Genomic DNA, 15,639 nt, shown 5'->3' with positions numbered 1-15,639 from the left:
GCCCAGGATGAGGGGGTTTTGGCCACCTGGCTCTGTCAGGGATGGGGTGGCCTGGCTGGTCACTTGGCCCCGCTAAGCTGGGGTTAGGGTTTCCCAGTGAGCAGCCCCATGAATGATTGATGTCTTCTCAGCTTGGGTTTCATACCAGCCGCCTTAGCGCCGCCAGGCACCATGCAGCAGGCCCCGGCGTGGGGCCCTACGGATGGCTGGACTGCAGGGCAGGCAGGCACGCCCTGCTCCTTCCGGCCAGCAGACTGCACCTCACAGGTAAGCCAAGCCTCACTTCTGGGGGCTCAGGGGAGCCCAGGGCTCTGATCCAGTAGGGACTGGAGCTTGCAGAGTGGGGTCTGCCTGAGCCCTAGGAGAGAGGACACCACCAGGCTAAAGGCCAAGGGGCTGGAATCATGGGGCCACCAGCAGGATTCAACCTTTCTGAGGCATCGACCTCCTCCCCTGACTCAGCGCTGGACCTCCGAGGGAAAGTCCCTGGGCCAATGAGGGAGGGTGTGGGCAGGGTGGGTGAGCGGGAGGGGCAGCAGGCCTCTCAAGTCCCAGTTACCCCATCCTAATCACACTGCTGAGCCCCCTACCCCTGCTCTGTTTGGTAGCCTCAAAGAACCACCTTCTCCCAGAGCAAGTGAGAACAGGGCCACAGCTAGGGGTCGAGGATGATGAAAAAGCTCAAGCTGGGGCAGTCCTCCTGGCCCCCAGCCTGCTGGGCCCTGAGTTACAGACCTCACCCTGAGTTCATGAGCTGCTCTTGCTGTGGGGAAGGGCCTCCTCAGGCCCAGGCTCCTGCCCACCCTTGGACTCCTACAGGCCCATGAGACCCTGAAACTCCCCCTCTTGGAATCTAAAAATGCTTGAACCAGGATACCAGATGAAAAGGGGCCTCCAGTGATCTGACCAAGCAGTTTGCAAATTGTCTTCCCAGGAGCCCCAGGGGCACTCCCCCTCCTTTAATCTGAGCACTCCATCCAGTTCACGTGAGAGTTCCACTATAATATTTTAGTCAAAAAAAAATTCACCAGCTTTATTTATTTTAAAGATTTTATTTATTTTTTTAAGATTTATTTATTTATTCATCCAGAGAAAGAGAGAGAGAGGCAAAGACACAGCAGAGAAGCAGGCTCCATGCAGGGAGCCCAATGTGGGACTCGATCCTGGGTCTCCAGGATCACACCCTGGGCTTCAGGCAGCGCTAAACCGCTGCGCCACCGGGGCTGCCCAAGATTTTATTTATTTATTCATGAGAGACAGAGACAGAGAGAGAGAGAGAGAGAGAGGCAGAGACACAGGCAGAGGGAGAAGCAGGCTCCATGGAGGGAGCCCGACATGGGACTCGATCCCGGGACTCCAGGATCATGCCCTGGGCTGAAAGCAAGCACTAAACCACTGAGCCACTCAGGAATCCCCAATTCACCAAATTTAAACATATGTTTGAAAGCCTCTGGTTTAGTCGACTTGGGGACACCAGCATTCCATGTGGCAGAATGATTAGGTCTGAGTTTCAGGCCTCTGTCCTGCATCTGACTTTGAGCAAATCTCTGGTCCTCTGAACCTTCCTCTCCTCACCTGTAAAATGGATTGTATGAGGACTAGATGGTGTGACCTATTTAAAGTTCCTGGCAGAGGTTGACTATGCAAAAGGTGATAATGATGGTTCAGAGAAGGACAGTGACTTGCCCAGAGGTACACAGCACCCTCTCTCTCATACTCAGCCCCCCGTGATTTCATTGATTCTTCAGGCACCCACTCTGTAGCCGACGGCACACTGGGGACCTCAAAGGGACGCTGCTATGGAAGCCAACCTGGGTGCCGCCGACCACGGGCCCCGCACAGAGCTGGACGATGAAGACTACTACCCCCAGGGTGGCTGGGACACGGTCTTCCTGGTGGCCCTGCTGCTCCTGGGGCTGCCAGCCAACGGGCTCATGGCGTGGCTGGCTGGCTCGCAGGCTCGGCAGGGAGCGGGCACGCGGCTTGCCCTGCTCCTGCTCAGCCTGGCCCTCTCCGATTTTTTGTTCCTGGCGGCAGCGGTCTTCCAGATCCTGGAGATCCAGCACGGAGGGCACTGGCCGCTGGGGACGGCCGCCTGCCGCTTCTACTACTTCCTGTGGGGTGTGTCGTACTCCTCGGGCCTCTTCCTGCTGGCCGCCCTCAGCCTGGACCGCTGCCTGCTGGCGCTGTGTCCACGCTGGTACCCCGGGCGCCGCCCGGCCCGCCTGCCCCTCTGGGTGTGCGCCGGGGTCTGGGTGCTGGCCACGCTCTTCAGTGTCCCCTGGCTGGTCTTCCCCGAGGCCGCCGTCTGGTGGTATGACCTGGTCATCTGCCTGGACTTCTGGGACAGCGAGGAGCTGCCGCTGCGGATGCTCGAGATCCTGGGGGGATTCCTGCCTTTCCTCCTGCTGCTCGTCTGCCACGTGCTCACCCAGGCCACTGCCTGCAAGACCTGCTGCCGCCACCAGCCACGGCCCGCGGCCTGCCAGGGCTTTGCCCGCGTGGCCAAGACCATTCTGTCCACCTACGTGGTCCTGCGGCTGCCCTACCACGTGGCCCAGCTGCTCTACCTGGCCTTCCTGTGGGACATCTACCCCGGCTACCTGCTCTGGGAAGCCCTGGTCTACTCCGACTACCTGATCCTGCTCAACAGCTGTCTCAGCCCCTTCCTCTGCCTCCTGGCCAGCGCCGACCTCCGTGCCCTGCTGCGTGCCGTGCTCTCCTCCTTTGCCGCGGCTCTGTGTGAAGAACGGCCGGGCAGCCTCACGCCGGCTGAGCCACAGGCCCAAGTGGACTCTGAGGGTCAGACTCTGCCAATGGCAGGGGCCCAGCCTCCAGGGAACCCTGTGACCCCCCCACAAGTGGACCCTGCAGCCCAGCCCCAGTTGGATTCTGTGGCTCCCCCACGGTCAGATTTTGGGGTCCAGCCTCAGCTGAACTCCTCAGGCCAGCCACAGGTGAACCATGAGGCCCAGCCCCACGTGGACTCTGTGGCCCAGTCCCAAGTGAGCCCGAAGGCCCAGGCCCCTGGATCCCCTGCCAGCTCAGCCCCCAGACCCTGTGATGAAGCCTCTTCTGCTCCATCCACAGATCCCACCCCAGGAGCCCCTGAGAACCCAGCAGTGCCTGCTGCCTCTGACGGAGAAGGCCCCGGCAGTGTCCCCCCAGAGGAGGCCCCTGGAACAGGCCCCACGTGAGGGTCCGGGAAAGCCCAGGCCCATCAGGGCAGTGGAAGAGTTAGGGGGAGGCAGAGGAACCAGCCAGTCAGAGAGAAGGGAAGCTGTAGAGAAAGTCACCATGGAAAACCCCATCTGGTCCCTTGGGCCTGGCAGGAGGACTTTGGGGAAGTGAAAATGAAGCACCAAAAGTCCCAGGCAGTTTGTCGTGAGCGTCGTGTCCCTATGCAGGTCCCACTCAGCTTTTCCACACTTGCCCCTATGCCCAATGGCTCAGCAGTCGGAGCCTGGGCTAACCTGCTGGACTCTGCCATCCGACAGCCTGGACCCCTACCTCAGGCTGCAGGACAAAGCCAGCAGGGGTGACCTCCCTGGGCTGAAGCTGAGCCCCCCTTTCATCCTTCCCTCCCTCCTGTCCTCCCTGCCTCACCCAGAGGAGGGAGGCCCTGCGGAGGAGGAAGGTATTCACAAGCCAGCAGGACCCTAGGGCCCTAGGAGCCCACACAGGCTGGCCTGGCACGGCCAAGCCCTGTCCACCGGGCCTCTGCCCCCAACGGGAAGTGAGACCAGCAGGACTTCCCTCTGCAAGGCAGCGGGATTCCACTCAGGCCCTGGTGGCTCTGGATAAGCCATTTCACCCTCTGAGCTTCTGTTACATCTGCCATTGTGAGGATTAAGTCAGAAAGCAAGTGAGGCACTCAGCTAGAGCCTGGCATGCAGTAGGGCCTCAGTGAGCAGAAGTTCTCCAACTACTCACTGCCATCCAGAGGTGTCCCCGCAGGGGAGGAAGTGCCACCTGGCCTGGGCCTCTGGGGTCCTGTGAGCTTTGGGGCAGGTCAGCTGTGCCCATGACTAGTTCTGGGCCACAGACCCCCAGGGGTCCTGAGAGAATACAGGGCCGAGTCTGTGCCTTGGATGGCTCCAGAGGACTTCCGTGTTGGCTCTCTCCACTCAGGGGTTCAACTAGGGTCCACCTTCCCCCCACCCTCACCTCTACCCACCATGGTCCTGCCTCCAGTGGAGCCCCTTCTGTGCACTCAGCCCACAGGCAGAGAGGCAAGGATGTCTAAACAGAGAGCTCTGGGGACCAGTGGCTCCAGAAAGGGTATAGGCCCCCAGGAGGTCACACAGCATTTGGGGGCAGAACCCACCTCTTCCCTCTCAAGGTGCAGACACTGCAAGAAAAAGTAGGAAGTGCTGAAGTTATCACTTCCACCCCCCTCTTCCCTTTCACACCAGCGCTCTCTTCTGGCCACCTCCCCCCCTCCCCCAAGCTTTCCCTCACCATACTGTGTTCCAAAACCATGAGCCCTTTCCCCTTTTAACCCACCCCCACTCCAGTCCTTAGCCCATAGCTCAGCGATGTGACCTGCAGCAGCTAAAAGCTGCCCTTACCCATAGGTATAAATGACAGACATTTCTGTGCTGCCCTTCCAGGGGTGCTTCCACTTGAAAAAGGCAGAAGACAGTGCAGATGGTCTGGAGAGGCACAGGGAGATCTGGGTTCTGGTTGCTAGGTCCCCTTTCACCTCAGTTTTCTCCTCTGTAGAACGGGACGGTAATGTTCCCCTTGCAAGGGCTGCTGCTGTCATTAACTGGTCCCAGGGGTGGAAGCGCCCTGAATGGTGGCCAATGCCAGGGGCATAATACCAGCATTTCCTGGTAACAGGACTGCGGATGCCAAAGCTGCAGGAGAGAGATTTCTGAACAGGCATGAATTTGCTAAATTCATTCATTTATTGAGCACTTGTTAGGTGACCTTCCAGTCAGCCTTCCATTCTGGAGACACAAGGGTGGGGTTCACGGCATGGCCTCTGGTGCCCCTTGGGGGTTGTTTGAATCCCAGCTTCACCACTCACCAGCTGTAGGATCTTCAGCATGGCTCTTGGCTTCTCTGGGACTCAATTTCCTCGTCTCTAAAATGGGTATCATATTAATGGTCCCCATTTCCTAGGAGTGTTAATCCCTATGAAGTACTTGGATCCTTACCTGGCACAGAGTAAGTGCTGCAGAATTGTTAGCCATTAGCTTAATCATACCAGTGGGTATCCCCAAGCCTCACTCAGGCCTGGGATCAACACTCGCTCATGGGCCAGAGCCCACGTGGCAGTATCCTGCCCACAGGCATTGTCCCCTCCACCAGACTGCCTCCTCCTCCCCCTGGTGCACACTCCCTGGAAGCAGGGTCTGGACTTGTGTCCTCCTTGGGGCACTTTGCATGCTCTTCCCCTTTCTCCCAGATAGCGGTCCCAAAGCTTTTACAACATGACCGGCAGATCAGGCACTAAAACCCCAGTGCCAGCCACCTGTCCCCAACTCTGGTCCCCATTCCAAACCTAGCCTTTTGGAGAGCGGGCCAGCCCCACTTTCAAGGTCCCTGAGGGGAGATCTCACCCATAATGGGTAATTGCTATCCAGGAGAAAGAGCAGTACCATGAAGGGTTTCACGGGATAAAGAGGAATTCAACTGCTGACGCATAGAAGAGGGTTTTGTGTTAGAGGAAACATGCCCCACCAAGGCCAGAGAGGTTGAAGGAAGGGCTCATCCGGACATTGCATAGTCCATCTACCTCACCCCTAACATCCTAGGGGGCTGGGCTCCCATTGCCCTCTAGGAGACCCACCCCTGCTCTGGGTGAGAGATACCTCCCATGGGGACCTGATGTCTATTCTGAGAGTTGTGAATATGAGCATTTTCAATTCTCCATTCAGGACCGCTGTGCATTCATTCATTCAGTGTACATGACTTAACCCCACGCCGTGTGCTAGGTCTCACCCTAGGTGCTGGGGATATTGTGGAAAACGAGACAAAGTGCTACCCTCATTTTGCTGACATTCTAGTGGCACAGGGCAGACAAAACACAAATATGCAAATCATTATATAATATAACATCAGATAGTGATTAACAAGGAGACAGGAGGAACAAGTAAGGACCAGAGAGTGAGGGGAATGGTCTGAGACCTGGAGAAAGCAAGAGATGGAGCCTTTTCATCAGCTGGGGGAAGAGTTTCCAGATGGAGGAACAGGATGTACCCAGGCCCTGGGGTGGGAAAGAAGGTGGTTTGTCTCAGGGACAAGAGGATCAGTGTCACCAGACCACATGCAGGGAGAGGACAGAGGAAGGTAACGTATGGGGGGGGAGGGGGGGGTGCACATTGACTACTGGCATTATTTCAAGTGTGGCAATAAGGAGCAAGAGGAGGGCTTGGGGTAAGTGTCTGATTTGGGCTTTAGACAACCCCTGGCTGTTGCCTGGAGGGCACAATGGGGAGAGAGTCTTAGTGGCTGCATTCCCTCTTCCAAAGCACCCTCATTCCTGTCCTTTTTTGGAAGGGTTTGCCTCCCTCAGAGTATGTGGAAGCAAGTACTTTGGAGCCAAACAGATGGGGACTAAATGTTGGTGGGGTGACCTGGGGCAGGCACCCCTCCCCTCTGAGCTGTTTCCTCCTCAGGCAGTAGGATGGGGGGTGAATAGGGTGTAAGCCCCAGCCTGCCTGAGATGCACAGTGGGGCCTCCTGCAGCCCCAGATAAGACTCTTTCTGGCTTTGCTCTTCCTCCTCTTCCCACCTACTTCTCTTTCTGGGAAAGACTGACCATCATCACCCCAGGGAAGGTGAGGGAGGTGGCACCAGCCCCAGGCAGAGGGGGCAGATTCTGCTTGTCAGACCTCGAGGAACAACTGAGTCACCCCGGAATAGGATGCGGACTCCGATGGGGTATATCTGGGGCCGCCAGTCTGGGTTCCTGTCACAGGAGCGAGCTAGGCGGGGGGATCAACTGTGGACAGACCACTATGCCTCCATGGGAGAATGTCGGGGAGAGAAAGGAAGGTGCAAGGGATCTTGCAGGGGACACGCCCCCATTCCTATTTTTTAAAAAGATTTTATTTATTCATGAGAGACACACACAGAGATGCAGAGACGCAGGCAGAGGGAGAAGCAGGCTCCATGCACGGAGCCCGACGTGGGACTCCATCCGGGGACTGCGGGCTCAAGCCCTGAGCGAAAGGCAGACGCTCAACCACTGAGCCACCCAGGTGCCCCCCATTCCTGTTTTTAATAAGGAGGCCCGGCAGGCCCCAAGGGTGTGTTCATCGGAAAGAGTGGGTTGGCTGGGGCCTTCCACGTGCCCCTTAAAACACTGCTGTTGTATTTACAATGTTCATCACCAAGTACTTTTGTAACCTTTGAAAAGAGGCACGTGAATATATCGACTGTCAGACTAGATACTATATTTTGGAGTCCGGGGTGGCCTGGGGGACCCAGAAATATGCACTGGGATGGGGGTTTGGCAGGGGCTCCACCCAATCCTGGTACCTCCGAGGGCACCGCCAGAGGAGCAGGACTGGTACGGAGCCCGCACCCACCGCCCCTCCGGCCCCGGCCCCACCCCCACCCCACCCCCTCGCTCCGAAGAGACCCGGGCGCCTGAGGGGCGGGGCTCGCCCAGGCCCCGCCCCTGCGCCCCCATGGCCCGGGCGCTCCCCGCCTCCGCGGCCGCTTGCAGCCTCCCGCCCCGCCCCTCCGCGCGTGACCTCGGCCCCGCCCCCGCGAGCCCCCGCCCCGCCCCCCCGCCCCCCCCGCCCCCTGGCCCGGGCTCCTCTGTCACTTCCTGATTCCCGCTTCCTGCTTCCCAGAGGCCAGGATCCGGAGCCGCCCGAGGCCGGTGCCGCAGCCCCCGGCGTCCCCGGTGAGCGTAGCGGGCCGGGGCTGGGAGCGCGGGCGGGGGGCCGGATGAGGCTGCGGGGGCGGAGCCGAGGGAGGCTGGGGTGCGGGGTCGTGTGTCCGAGGAGCCCTGCCCCTCCGCGGCGCTCCACCCTCAGCCCCAAGCCCCTGTGGCTGCCCAGCGTCTCCCCCCACGGTTCACCTTGGACCCCGCTCCGAGGGCGCCCTGGGATGCTCTGCGGCCGGGAGCGGCATCCTGACCCCCGCCCAGCCCTGTCAGGCCTCCCTGACCCCCCGGCCTGGGGCTCCCTGCACATTCCTGCAGGCACTGCACATTCCCGGGGGCTCAGAACTGGGGCCTAGCGCGGCTCCACATTGGAGACCTTTCCCCCTCACCCAACTTTCAAATCCTGGCCGGAAGGAACCTGCTCGGAACGGACTAGGACCCACAGAGGAACTATAAGCCTGCCCTGGCTTCATCACTTCCCACCTCCCCCACACATACCAGGGCTAGGGAGGGGCCTGGGTAGGGTCCTGCAGAGCCCCTCTCCTCTCAGTATTGTGGGTCTTAGGTCAATGCATTCCCTCTCCATCTCAGATGCCCCCTCGGTAGGTGGCAGCCAGGGTCTGCACCTGTGACCCCGTTCTGTAACTGGGGAAACTGCAAGCCAAGAGGGAGACAGTGATCAGGCCCCAGGATGCATCCTTCCCACCTCCCTTCATGCAGCCCTGGGAGGGTTGGGCGTTATTGGCATGGGTGAGGGCTGACCCAAGCCTCTCCACCCTGCAGATATGTCCTTCCGCAAAGTGGTTCGGCAGAGCAAATTCCGGCATGTGTTTGGACAGCCGGTCAAGAATGACCAGTGCTATGAAGATATCCGAGTGTCTCGTGTCACCTGGGACAGCACCTTCTGCGCAGTCAATCCCAGGTTCCTGGCTGTGATCGTAGAGGCCAGCGGCGGGGGTGCCTTCCTGGTGCTCCCTCTAAGCAAGGTGGGCCCCATCAGGGCTGGGGGAAGGAGTGGAGACCTGACCACACCTTCCAGGCCTCTCTCCTAGCTTCACTTTCTTTATCTTGCCCATCCCCACACTGCTGGGCAGGTGTCATAATCCAGACTTATTGCCTAAGAGATATTAGCACAGATGGAGAAAGTTTTTTATTGCCACCGAGTTAGGGTCAGAGGCAACAAACATTTCCTGCACACCCTTGACTGCTCCTCTCATGCCCGCAGACGGGCCGCATCGACAAGGCCTACCCAACGGTGTGTGGACACACAGGACCTGTCCTGGACATTGATTGGTGTCCCCACAACGATGAAGTCATTGCCAGCGGCTCGGAGGACTGTACAGTCATGGTGAGGCACGGCGCTGTGGTCAGGCCTGGTTCACAGGTGTGGCTCGAGGCTGCTGGCAGCACAGCCAAGCAGAGGCCTCAATTGGCAACCCCACCCTTCCCACAGGTGTGGCAGATCCCCGAGAATGGGCTCACCTCCCCACTGACAGAGCCAGTGGTGGTGCTGGAGGGACACACCAAGCGAGTGGGCATTGTCACCTGGCACCCGACTGCCCGCAACGTGCTACTCAGTGCAGGTCTGCTCTGCCCACCCCCCCCAACCCCCCTGCCCCTCTCTGTACGCAGCTCCAGAACCCACACCCTCTCCCAGGCCCATCTGACAGGTGGTAAAGCTGAGACCCACAGAGCTCAAGAGGCCAGGTGTCCCAGGAGGGTGGTCAAAGCCAGCCTGCTGGGCTGACGGCCCCCTGCCCGGCAGGCTGTGACAACGTGGTGCTCATCTGGAACGTGGGCACTGCAGAGGAACTGTACCGCCTGGACAGCCTGCACCCTGACCTCATCTACAACGTCAGCTGGAACCGCAATGGCAGCCTCTTCTGCTCTGCATGCAAGGACAAGAGTGTGCGCATCATCGACCCCCGCCGGGGCACCCTGGTGGCGGTACGTGGCCCCAGAGGGCTAGGATGGTAGTGGACAAACCAAGGGGCTCTGTCAGGTGCTGCACTGACCACTCTGTCCCCCGGATAGGAGAGGGAGAAGGCCCATGAAGGGGCCCGTCCCATGCGGGCCATCTTCCTGGCAGATGGCAAAGTGTTCACCACGGGCTTCAGCCGCATGAGCGAGCGGCAGCTGGCACTGTGGGACCCGGTGAGTGGCCATGGCCAGCCTTGAGGGAACAGGCTTGGTGGAGACTTGGACCCCATCCTGGCCCAGGAGGGCATGCGTCACCCTGGAGAGGTCTGGGGGTCCCAGGTTCTCAGCCTGGCACCTGAGGCTCTCGGGACCTGGAACCCTGCCAGCCTCTTCCATCCTTGCCCCTTGCCCTCCAGCCTCCCCTGCTGCCTCCAGCTTTCTCCAGGCCTTAGCTCACGTCAATCTTGCCAGCTGAGAGGCCCTTCCTTCCTTTGCTTGCCTCTTCCCCTCTGGCTGCCCTCTGGGGCCCAGTATAGAGGCCCCCTTACTCCAGGAGGCCTCCCAGCCCTTCTCCAAGGGCGCTCTGTCCCGCAGCCCTGTGCTTCTGTACAGTGGCCTCTGTGGGTTCCTCTGAGACAGGGTGGTGCTGCCAGGCATCCCCAGCTCCCACGCAGGAGAGGCTTTCTCGGTGGCCTGGGAGCAGGCTGGGAAAATGAGATCCTAGAAATGGAGAGGGTCCTGGAAGGTGGGAGAGCACCCATATGGCATGGTGGAGGCAGGGCCAGCGGGCATGTGAGGCTGCCTGGGGCCAGTCCTGATGGGCGGGGAGGGTGAGGAGAGAGAAGGAAAGGTTCTGGCCTGGCCTGACTGCCCACCATCCCATGTGCCAGGAAAACTTGGAGGAACCCATGGCTCTCCAGGAGCTGGACTCTAGCAATGGGGCCCTGCTGCCCTTCTACGACCCGGATACCAGTGTGGTCTACGTCTGCGGCAAGGTGGGGCCTGGCCAGGGCTGATGGGGCAGGGAAGAGGGCTGGCTGTCTGAGTGCTGACCCTGGCCTCCTCCCCCCTACAGGGTGACTCTAGCATCCGATACTTTGAGATCACAGATGAGCCCCCCTATATCCACTTCCTGAACACATTCACCAGCAAAGAGCCCCAGAGGGGCATGGGCAGCATGCCTAAGAGGGGCTTGGAGGTCAGCAAGTGCGAGATTGCCCGGTAAGAAGGGCCTCCTGGGTGGCCAGCTGCAGGGGAATGATGTGGCCGCAGAGGCCAGGCCAGGGCCGACTAGGGTGAGGGATCAGATCTTTGGAGGCTGCTCAGGAACAGGAACCAGCCCACAGGAGGGCCAGGGTCAGACAGTGGAGGGGCTAGGGTGAGGCCTTGAAGTAGAGAGTCAGGAGCCAGGGGAGCCGAGGATGGGGAGGTTCCCCCCATGGTTCCTCCCTCCCCTCCCTTTCCCAGGTTCTACAAACTGCATGAGCGCAAGTGTGAGCCCATTGTCATGACTGTGCCAAGAAAGGTGAGGTCGCCTGGTCCCCTGCCTACTCCCTTCCCCAGCAGACAGGGGCGACTGGAGTGAGGCCTGCGAATAGGACGTGGTTGAGTGTGGATGTGGACGGTGGGCTGGAGAGATGCCAGGATGCCTTTGTCATTTAGCCAGGGGTTGGGCTGTGCCAGGTGGAGGACAAGAAGGGATGAGACAGAGTGAGCTGAGGCCCTGCTCTGGAACAGCCACAGGAGACAGACACACTGGGCAGCCACGACGGACTCCCTGTAGCAGGCCAGGCAGGACCAAGAGCATGGTTAGGGTGGGCCTAAGCCAGGCAAAGGGCAGGAAAGAGGGATGGGAGTCTGGCTGTAGGGGAGACTCCCATGAAGACAGGATCAGCCCACGTGTGCCTGGCCTCAGATGCCCAGCCAAGAACCTTGGACGAGCTTCGTTCTCCAGCCAGTATTTACTGAGTGTGCCATCCAGCATGCCGGGCACATCCGAGGGAGGAGAGCTGTGAATGAGGCTGCAGGGCTCCCAGAATCCCACAAAGCCACATAGCTGGCCCCTGCTTAGGAGTGTTGGGAAAGCTGCTGTGAGAAGTCGTATCTCAAAGGGAAGTGAAACGAGAGATTTGTGCTTTAGAGTGGCCACTCGGGGTCAGGCCATTGGAGGATGGGTCAACAGGGTGAAGACCTGGAAGCTAAGAGGGTGACAAGGAGGTAGCTACCCTGGGTCCAGACAAGAGGGTGACAAGGAGGTAGCTACCCTGGGCCCCCGACTGACCTGGACCTCTCCCATCCCCTGCCCAGTCGGACCTCTTCCAGGACGATCTGTACCCTGACACAGCCGGGCCTGAGGCAGCCCTGGAGGCAGAAGAATGGGTGAGCGGGCGGGATGCCAGCCCCATCCTCATCTCCCTGCGGGAGGCCTACGTGCCTAGTAAACAGCGGGACCTGAAGGTCAGCAGGCGCAACGTGTTGTCGGAGAGCCGGCCTGCCGTGGCCCCGAGCTCAGCCCGCCCCGGGGCCTCCACATCTGCCACCTCCGTCCCGGCTTCCATCCCCAGCGGTGGCCTCACCGGAGCCGGGGTATGTGCCCCATGGTCGGGGTGGTGTCAGGAAACCCTGGTGGCTCTGGTCTGCTGTGTGTGCCTAAACCTCTCACTGCCTGTCTGTGGGGCTCTGTCCCCTGCCCAGGGGGTTTGGGGATAACTGCAGCTCTGCACCCCCTGACTCCTGCCCCCATGTCCCTGCAGGAGGCGCGGAAGCTGGACGAGGTGATGCAGGAGCTTCGGGCACTGAGGGCGCTGGTCAAGGAGCAGGGGGAGCGCATTGGTCGCCTGGAGGAGCAGCTGGGCCGCATGGAGAATGGGGATGCGTAGGACCATAGGCCCAGGGGATGCTGCTCCCCCTCACTTCCTCTTCATTCGCTCCCTCCTCACCCAGCCTCTGCTGGCAAGTCACACCGCTTGTTGGCTGCCTCCTGCCCTGGGCCTGTGGGACAGGTTCTGGAGCAGTCCACACCCACCCATCCCGGGGCTAGAGCCGCAGCCTGGCTCTTGTCATTGTTACTAGGGAGGATTTTTGTATCAAGGCAAGCTTATACTCTGAGGGACCACCACCTGCCAGCCCTGCTCCCTCCCCAGAGGAAGTGGGAGAAACAATTTCTATATTTTCATTCCAAATAAAATTCTCTTTCTAAAAGTCAGGTTTGCCCTCTACAAGGGTTGGGGGGGCAGGCAGCTGGGAAAGGAAGTGTGTAATGCTGGGGACAGATGAGGCCCTCAGGGACCCAAGGATGTGAAAAAGGTCTGGGGGCCACTAGCATTCCCCACCTCACCCCCCAGTCCTTGCTTCCCTGAATTCTGCCGGCTAGAGAAACTGAGGACCCAGCCCAGGACTGTGTCGTGCTTTGAGCTGGTGTCCAGTCCCTCTCCCTGGAGGCCTAGCCACGGGCCCCACAGCCCTGGCCTCAATAGGTGAGAGATCTGTGACGCGCTAGTGTGGGTTAGGGTGGTCCTAAGAGGCCTGTGGCCCCTAGCAGGGGCCTATGGCAGGGAGGGTTGGGTGGGGTACTGTGGGCAGGAAGCGGAAGCGCCCAGTAACCCCTAGCTGCAGCTGAGCACGCCAGAGCTCACTTCTACTGAACACAGCCAGAGCTGGTGGCGGGCGCTCAAGCACCAAGGCCGGCGGACTGATGGTGAGCACCAAGAGCCCACTGGGTCCTGAGGTGGGGGCAACAGGTCAGAGCTGGATTGCCTGGGCATTGGGCACTAAGGGAGGACCCCCCCGCCCACGTGGGGTTCCAGAAGCTGGAGCAGTCAGTCAAGGGCAGAGGTGGGAGACCCAGGGCAAGCATGGGGCAGAAGCTGGGCCTTCCTCATCTCACCTCAGAGCTGGACCTCCCTGGGACTCAAGGTGTGCCCCCAGCACCCCTCTCCAGGCCCAGCTCCCCTTCAGGAACCTCTGGCAGACCCTCTCACCTGTTCTGCTGGGGAGCTGGAACCTGGGCATAGAACTTACCTGTGTTCCTGGAGCCTGGGCAAACAGAGCCTGGGGTGAAGGGGAGGCTTGCTTGAACCTCCACACCCCTCCCCCCCATCATCTCTCACCTGCCTTGTTCCAACCGCAGGCTTCCTCTGGTAGCTGCACCCGCCTCCCCCAGCCCCAGGCCCTGCAGGCATGAGGCCCCCAGGGACCGGACTGAACGGAAATGCAGTAGCTGAGGCAGTCCCATGGGTGGGAGGAAGAGGGGTTTCAGGGACCCACGTCCTGAGACCTGGCCAAGTGGAGGGTAAACAGTTGTCTCTGAGTTGGTCCCTCCATCCAGGCCTCAGAAAGAGCCAACCCCAACGCCAGCCTCGCAGATTACCCCCCTCCCTGCACATCCCACCCTACCCCCACTCCTACCCATAGAGTCTTGACACACCAGTAATTACTGAGCAGCTACCATGTGTGCCAGGAACCTATGGTGTGTGCCAGAAATTAAGTCCTTGAGGCAAAAGGACCCGTCTCCTTGCTGCTTGCTCTGGTGGGGCAGATAGGGCAATAATGAGAAGCACTCGTACGCTGTGTGAGAAGTACGAGGGAGAGGCAGGTAGAGCCCGGCTGTAGGGGTGAGAGGCAAGGCAGCGCTGCAGGTCAGATTCGGCCTCCCTGAGATGATGGGAGCCGAGGTGAGCCGGCAGTCATGTGGCTCTCGGGGGATGAGCACGCTGAGCAGAGGGAACAGCCGGCGCACAGGCCGTAGGCAAGCACAGGCTCAGACAGTGAAGGTGGGGTGGCTGGGAGTGGGTTAGAGGCTCCATGGCTGCATCTCAAAGGACCAGGACTTTACTGACAGAGTAAAAACTTGGGCTTTTCTACTTGATTGTCCCCATTTGGCCCATAAGGCAACCAAGGAGCGAGTCACCCGGTCTGACTGCCCCCAGCCCAGGTGACAAGCCCCTGCCTGTCTTCCCACAGGACCTGCCCTGTGCCCTTGGGCTCGGGACACTGCTGGCCCTGCCAGGGGTCCTGGGCTCAGGCAGCAGTGCCAAGGACAGTGAGAGCTCCAGCTCTGTCACTGTTGTCCTGCTGCTGCTGCTGCTACTGCTGCTGGCCACTGGCCTGGCACTGGCCTGGCGCCGCCTCAGCCGCGACTCAGGGGGCTACTACCACCCAGCCCGCCTGGGCGCCGCACTATGGGGCCGCACTCGCCGCCTCCTCTGGGCCAGCCCACCGGGCCGCTGGCTCCGGGCCCAGGCCGAGGTGGAGCCACCCGATGAGGACCCAGAACAGCAGCAGGACGAGCAGGATGTGGAAGAGGACTACCATCTGGTTGGTGGCCTGGAGGAGACAGAGTCCCAGGAAGAGGATCAGCAATGCAGAGAGGGGCCCTGCCCACAGCAGGTCCCAGAGCCAGGCGAGGAAGCACGTGACAGTAACACCGGAGGGGGCCTGGGCCTCAGTTCCCAGGGGCCAGTGGGCTCAGGGGGCAGCGCCGAGGCCCTGCTGAGCGACCTGCACGCCTTTGCTGGCAGCGCGGCCTGGGACGACAGCGCCGAAGCAGCTGGCAGCCAGGGCCTCCACGTCACAGCACTGTAAGAGCCAGTGTGGTGTGTCACATCCCTGCCACTGTGCCTCTGCATCCCATGCTACCCTGGACCTATTGTCACCCACACCGCTACACAGGGTGTCTCAGACTATTGCTCCCCTACCAGTTCTGTCCCCAAAGCTGTGTATCCTTGTCCCTATCAGGAAGCCCACCCATCCCTAGTGGCACTGGAGAGCCTTCTGAAATAAAACCCCTCCAGCCCTGTGGCTCTGTGGTCCGGCTTTGTGGTCTTGTAGTAACCTGCCCGTCTCTAGGCAGGGGCTCCTGCTGGCCCAAC

The 15,639-nt window shown here is 60.3% G+C and overlaps 3 protein-coding genes across 3 annotated transcripts; all 3 read left to right on the top strand.

Annotated features, from left to right (window-relative positions):
- The first annotated feature begins 1,799 nt into the window (after positions 1-1,799).
- GPR152 (G protein-coupled receptor 152) lies at positions 1,800-3,255 on the top strand. The gene has a single exon (XM_077864310.1). The coding sequence runs from the start codon at positions 1,800-1,802 to the stop codon at positions 3,195-3,197; it is 1,398 nt and encodes a 465-aa protein (XP_077720436.1). The 3' UTR covers positions 3,198-3,255.
- Positions 3,256-7,753: 4,498 nt separating this feature from the next.
- CORO1B (coronin 1B) lies at positions 7,754-12,970 on the top strand. Its single transcript, XM_077862617.1, has 11 exons — positions 7,754-7,867; positions 8,633-8,835; positions 9,075-9,197; positions 9,303-9,432; positions 9,615-9,796; positions 9,884-10,003; positions 10,660-10,764; positions 10,845-10,990; positions 11,237-11,294; positions 12,077-12,355; positions 12,523-12,970. The coding sequence occupies exons 2-11, from the start codon at positions 8,635-8,637 to the stop codon at positions 12,646-12,648; spliced, it is 1,470 nt and encodes a 489-aa protein (XP_077718743.1). The 5' UTR covers positions 7,754-7,867; positions 8,633-8,634; the 3' UTR covers positions 12,649-12,970.
- A 344-nt stretch (positions 12,971-13,314) lies between these two features.
- PTPRCAP (protein tyrosine phosphatase receptor type C associated protein) lies at positions 13,315-15,568 on the top strand. The gene is made up of 2 exons (XM_077862623.1): positions 13,315-13,466; positions 14,732-15,568. The coding sequence occupies exons 1-2, from the start codon at positions 13,464-13,466 to the stop codon at positions 15,350-15,352; spliced, it is 624 nt and encodes a 207-aa protein (XP_077718749.1). The 5' UTR covers positions 13,315-13,463; the 3' UTR covers positions 15,353-15,568.
- Positions 15,569-15,639: the final 71 nt, after the last annotated feature.

This window comes from Canis aureus, chromosome 21 (assembly GCF_053574225.1).
Source record: "Canis aureus isolate CA01 chromosome 21, VMU_Caureus_v.1.0, whole genome shotgun sequence".
Classification (NCBI taxonomy): Eukaryota; Metazoa; Chordata; class Mammalia; order Carnivora; family Canidae; genus Canis; species Canis aureus.
Note: the sequence above shows the minus strand (reverse complement) of the source record. Positions and strands in the feature narration are given on the sequence as shown.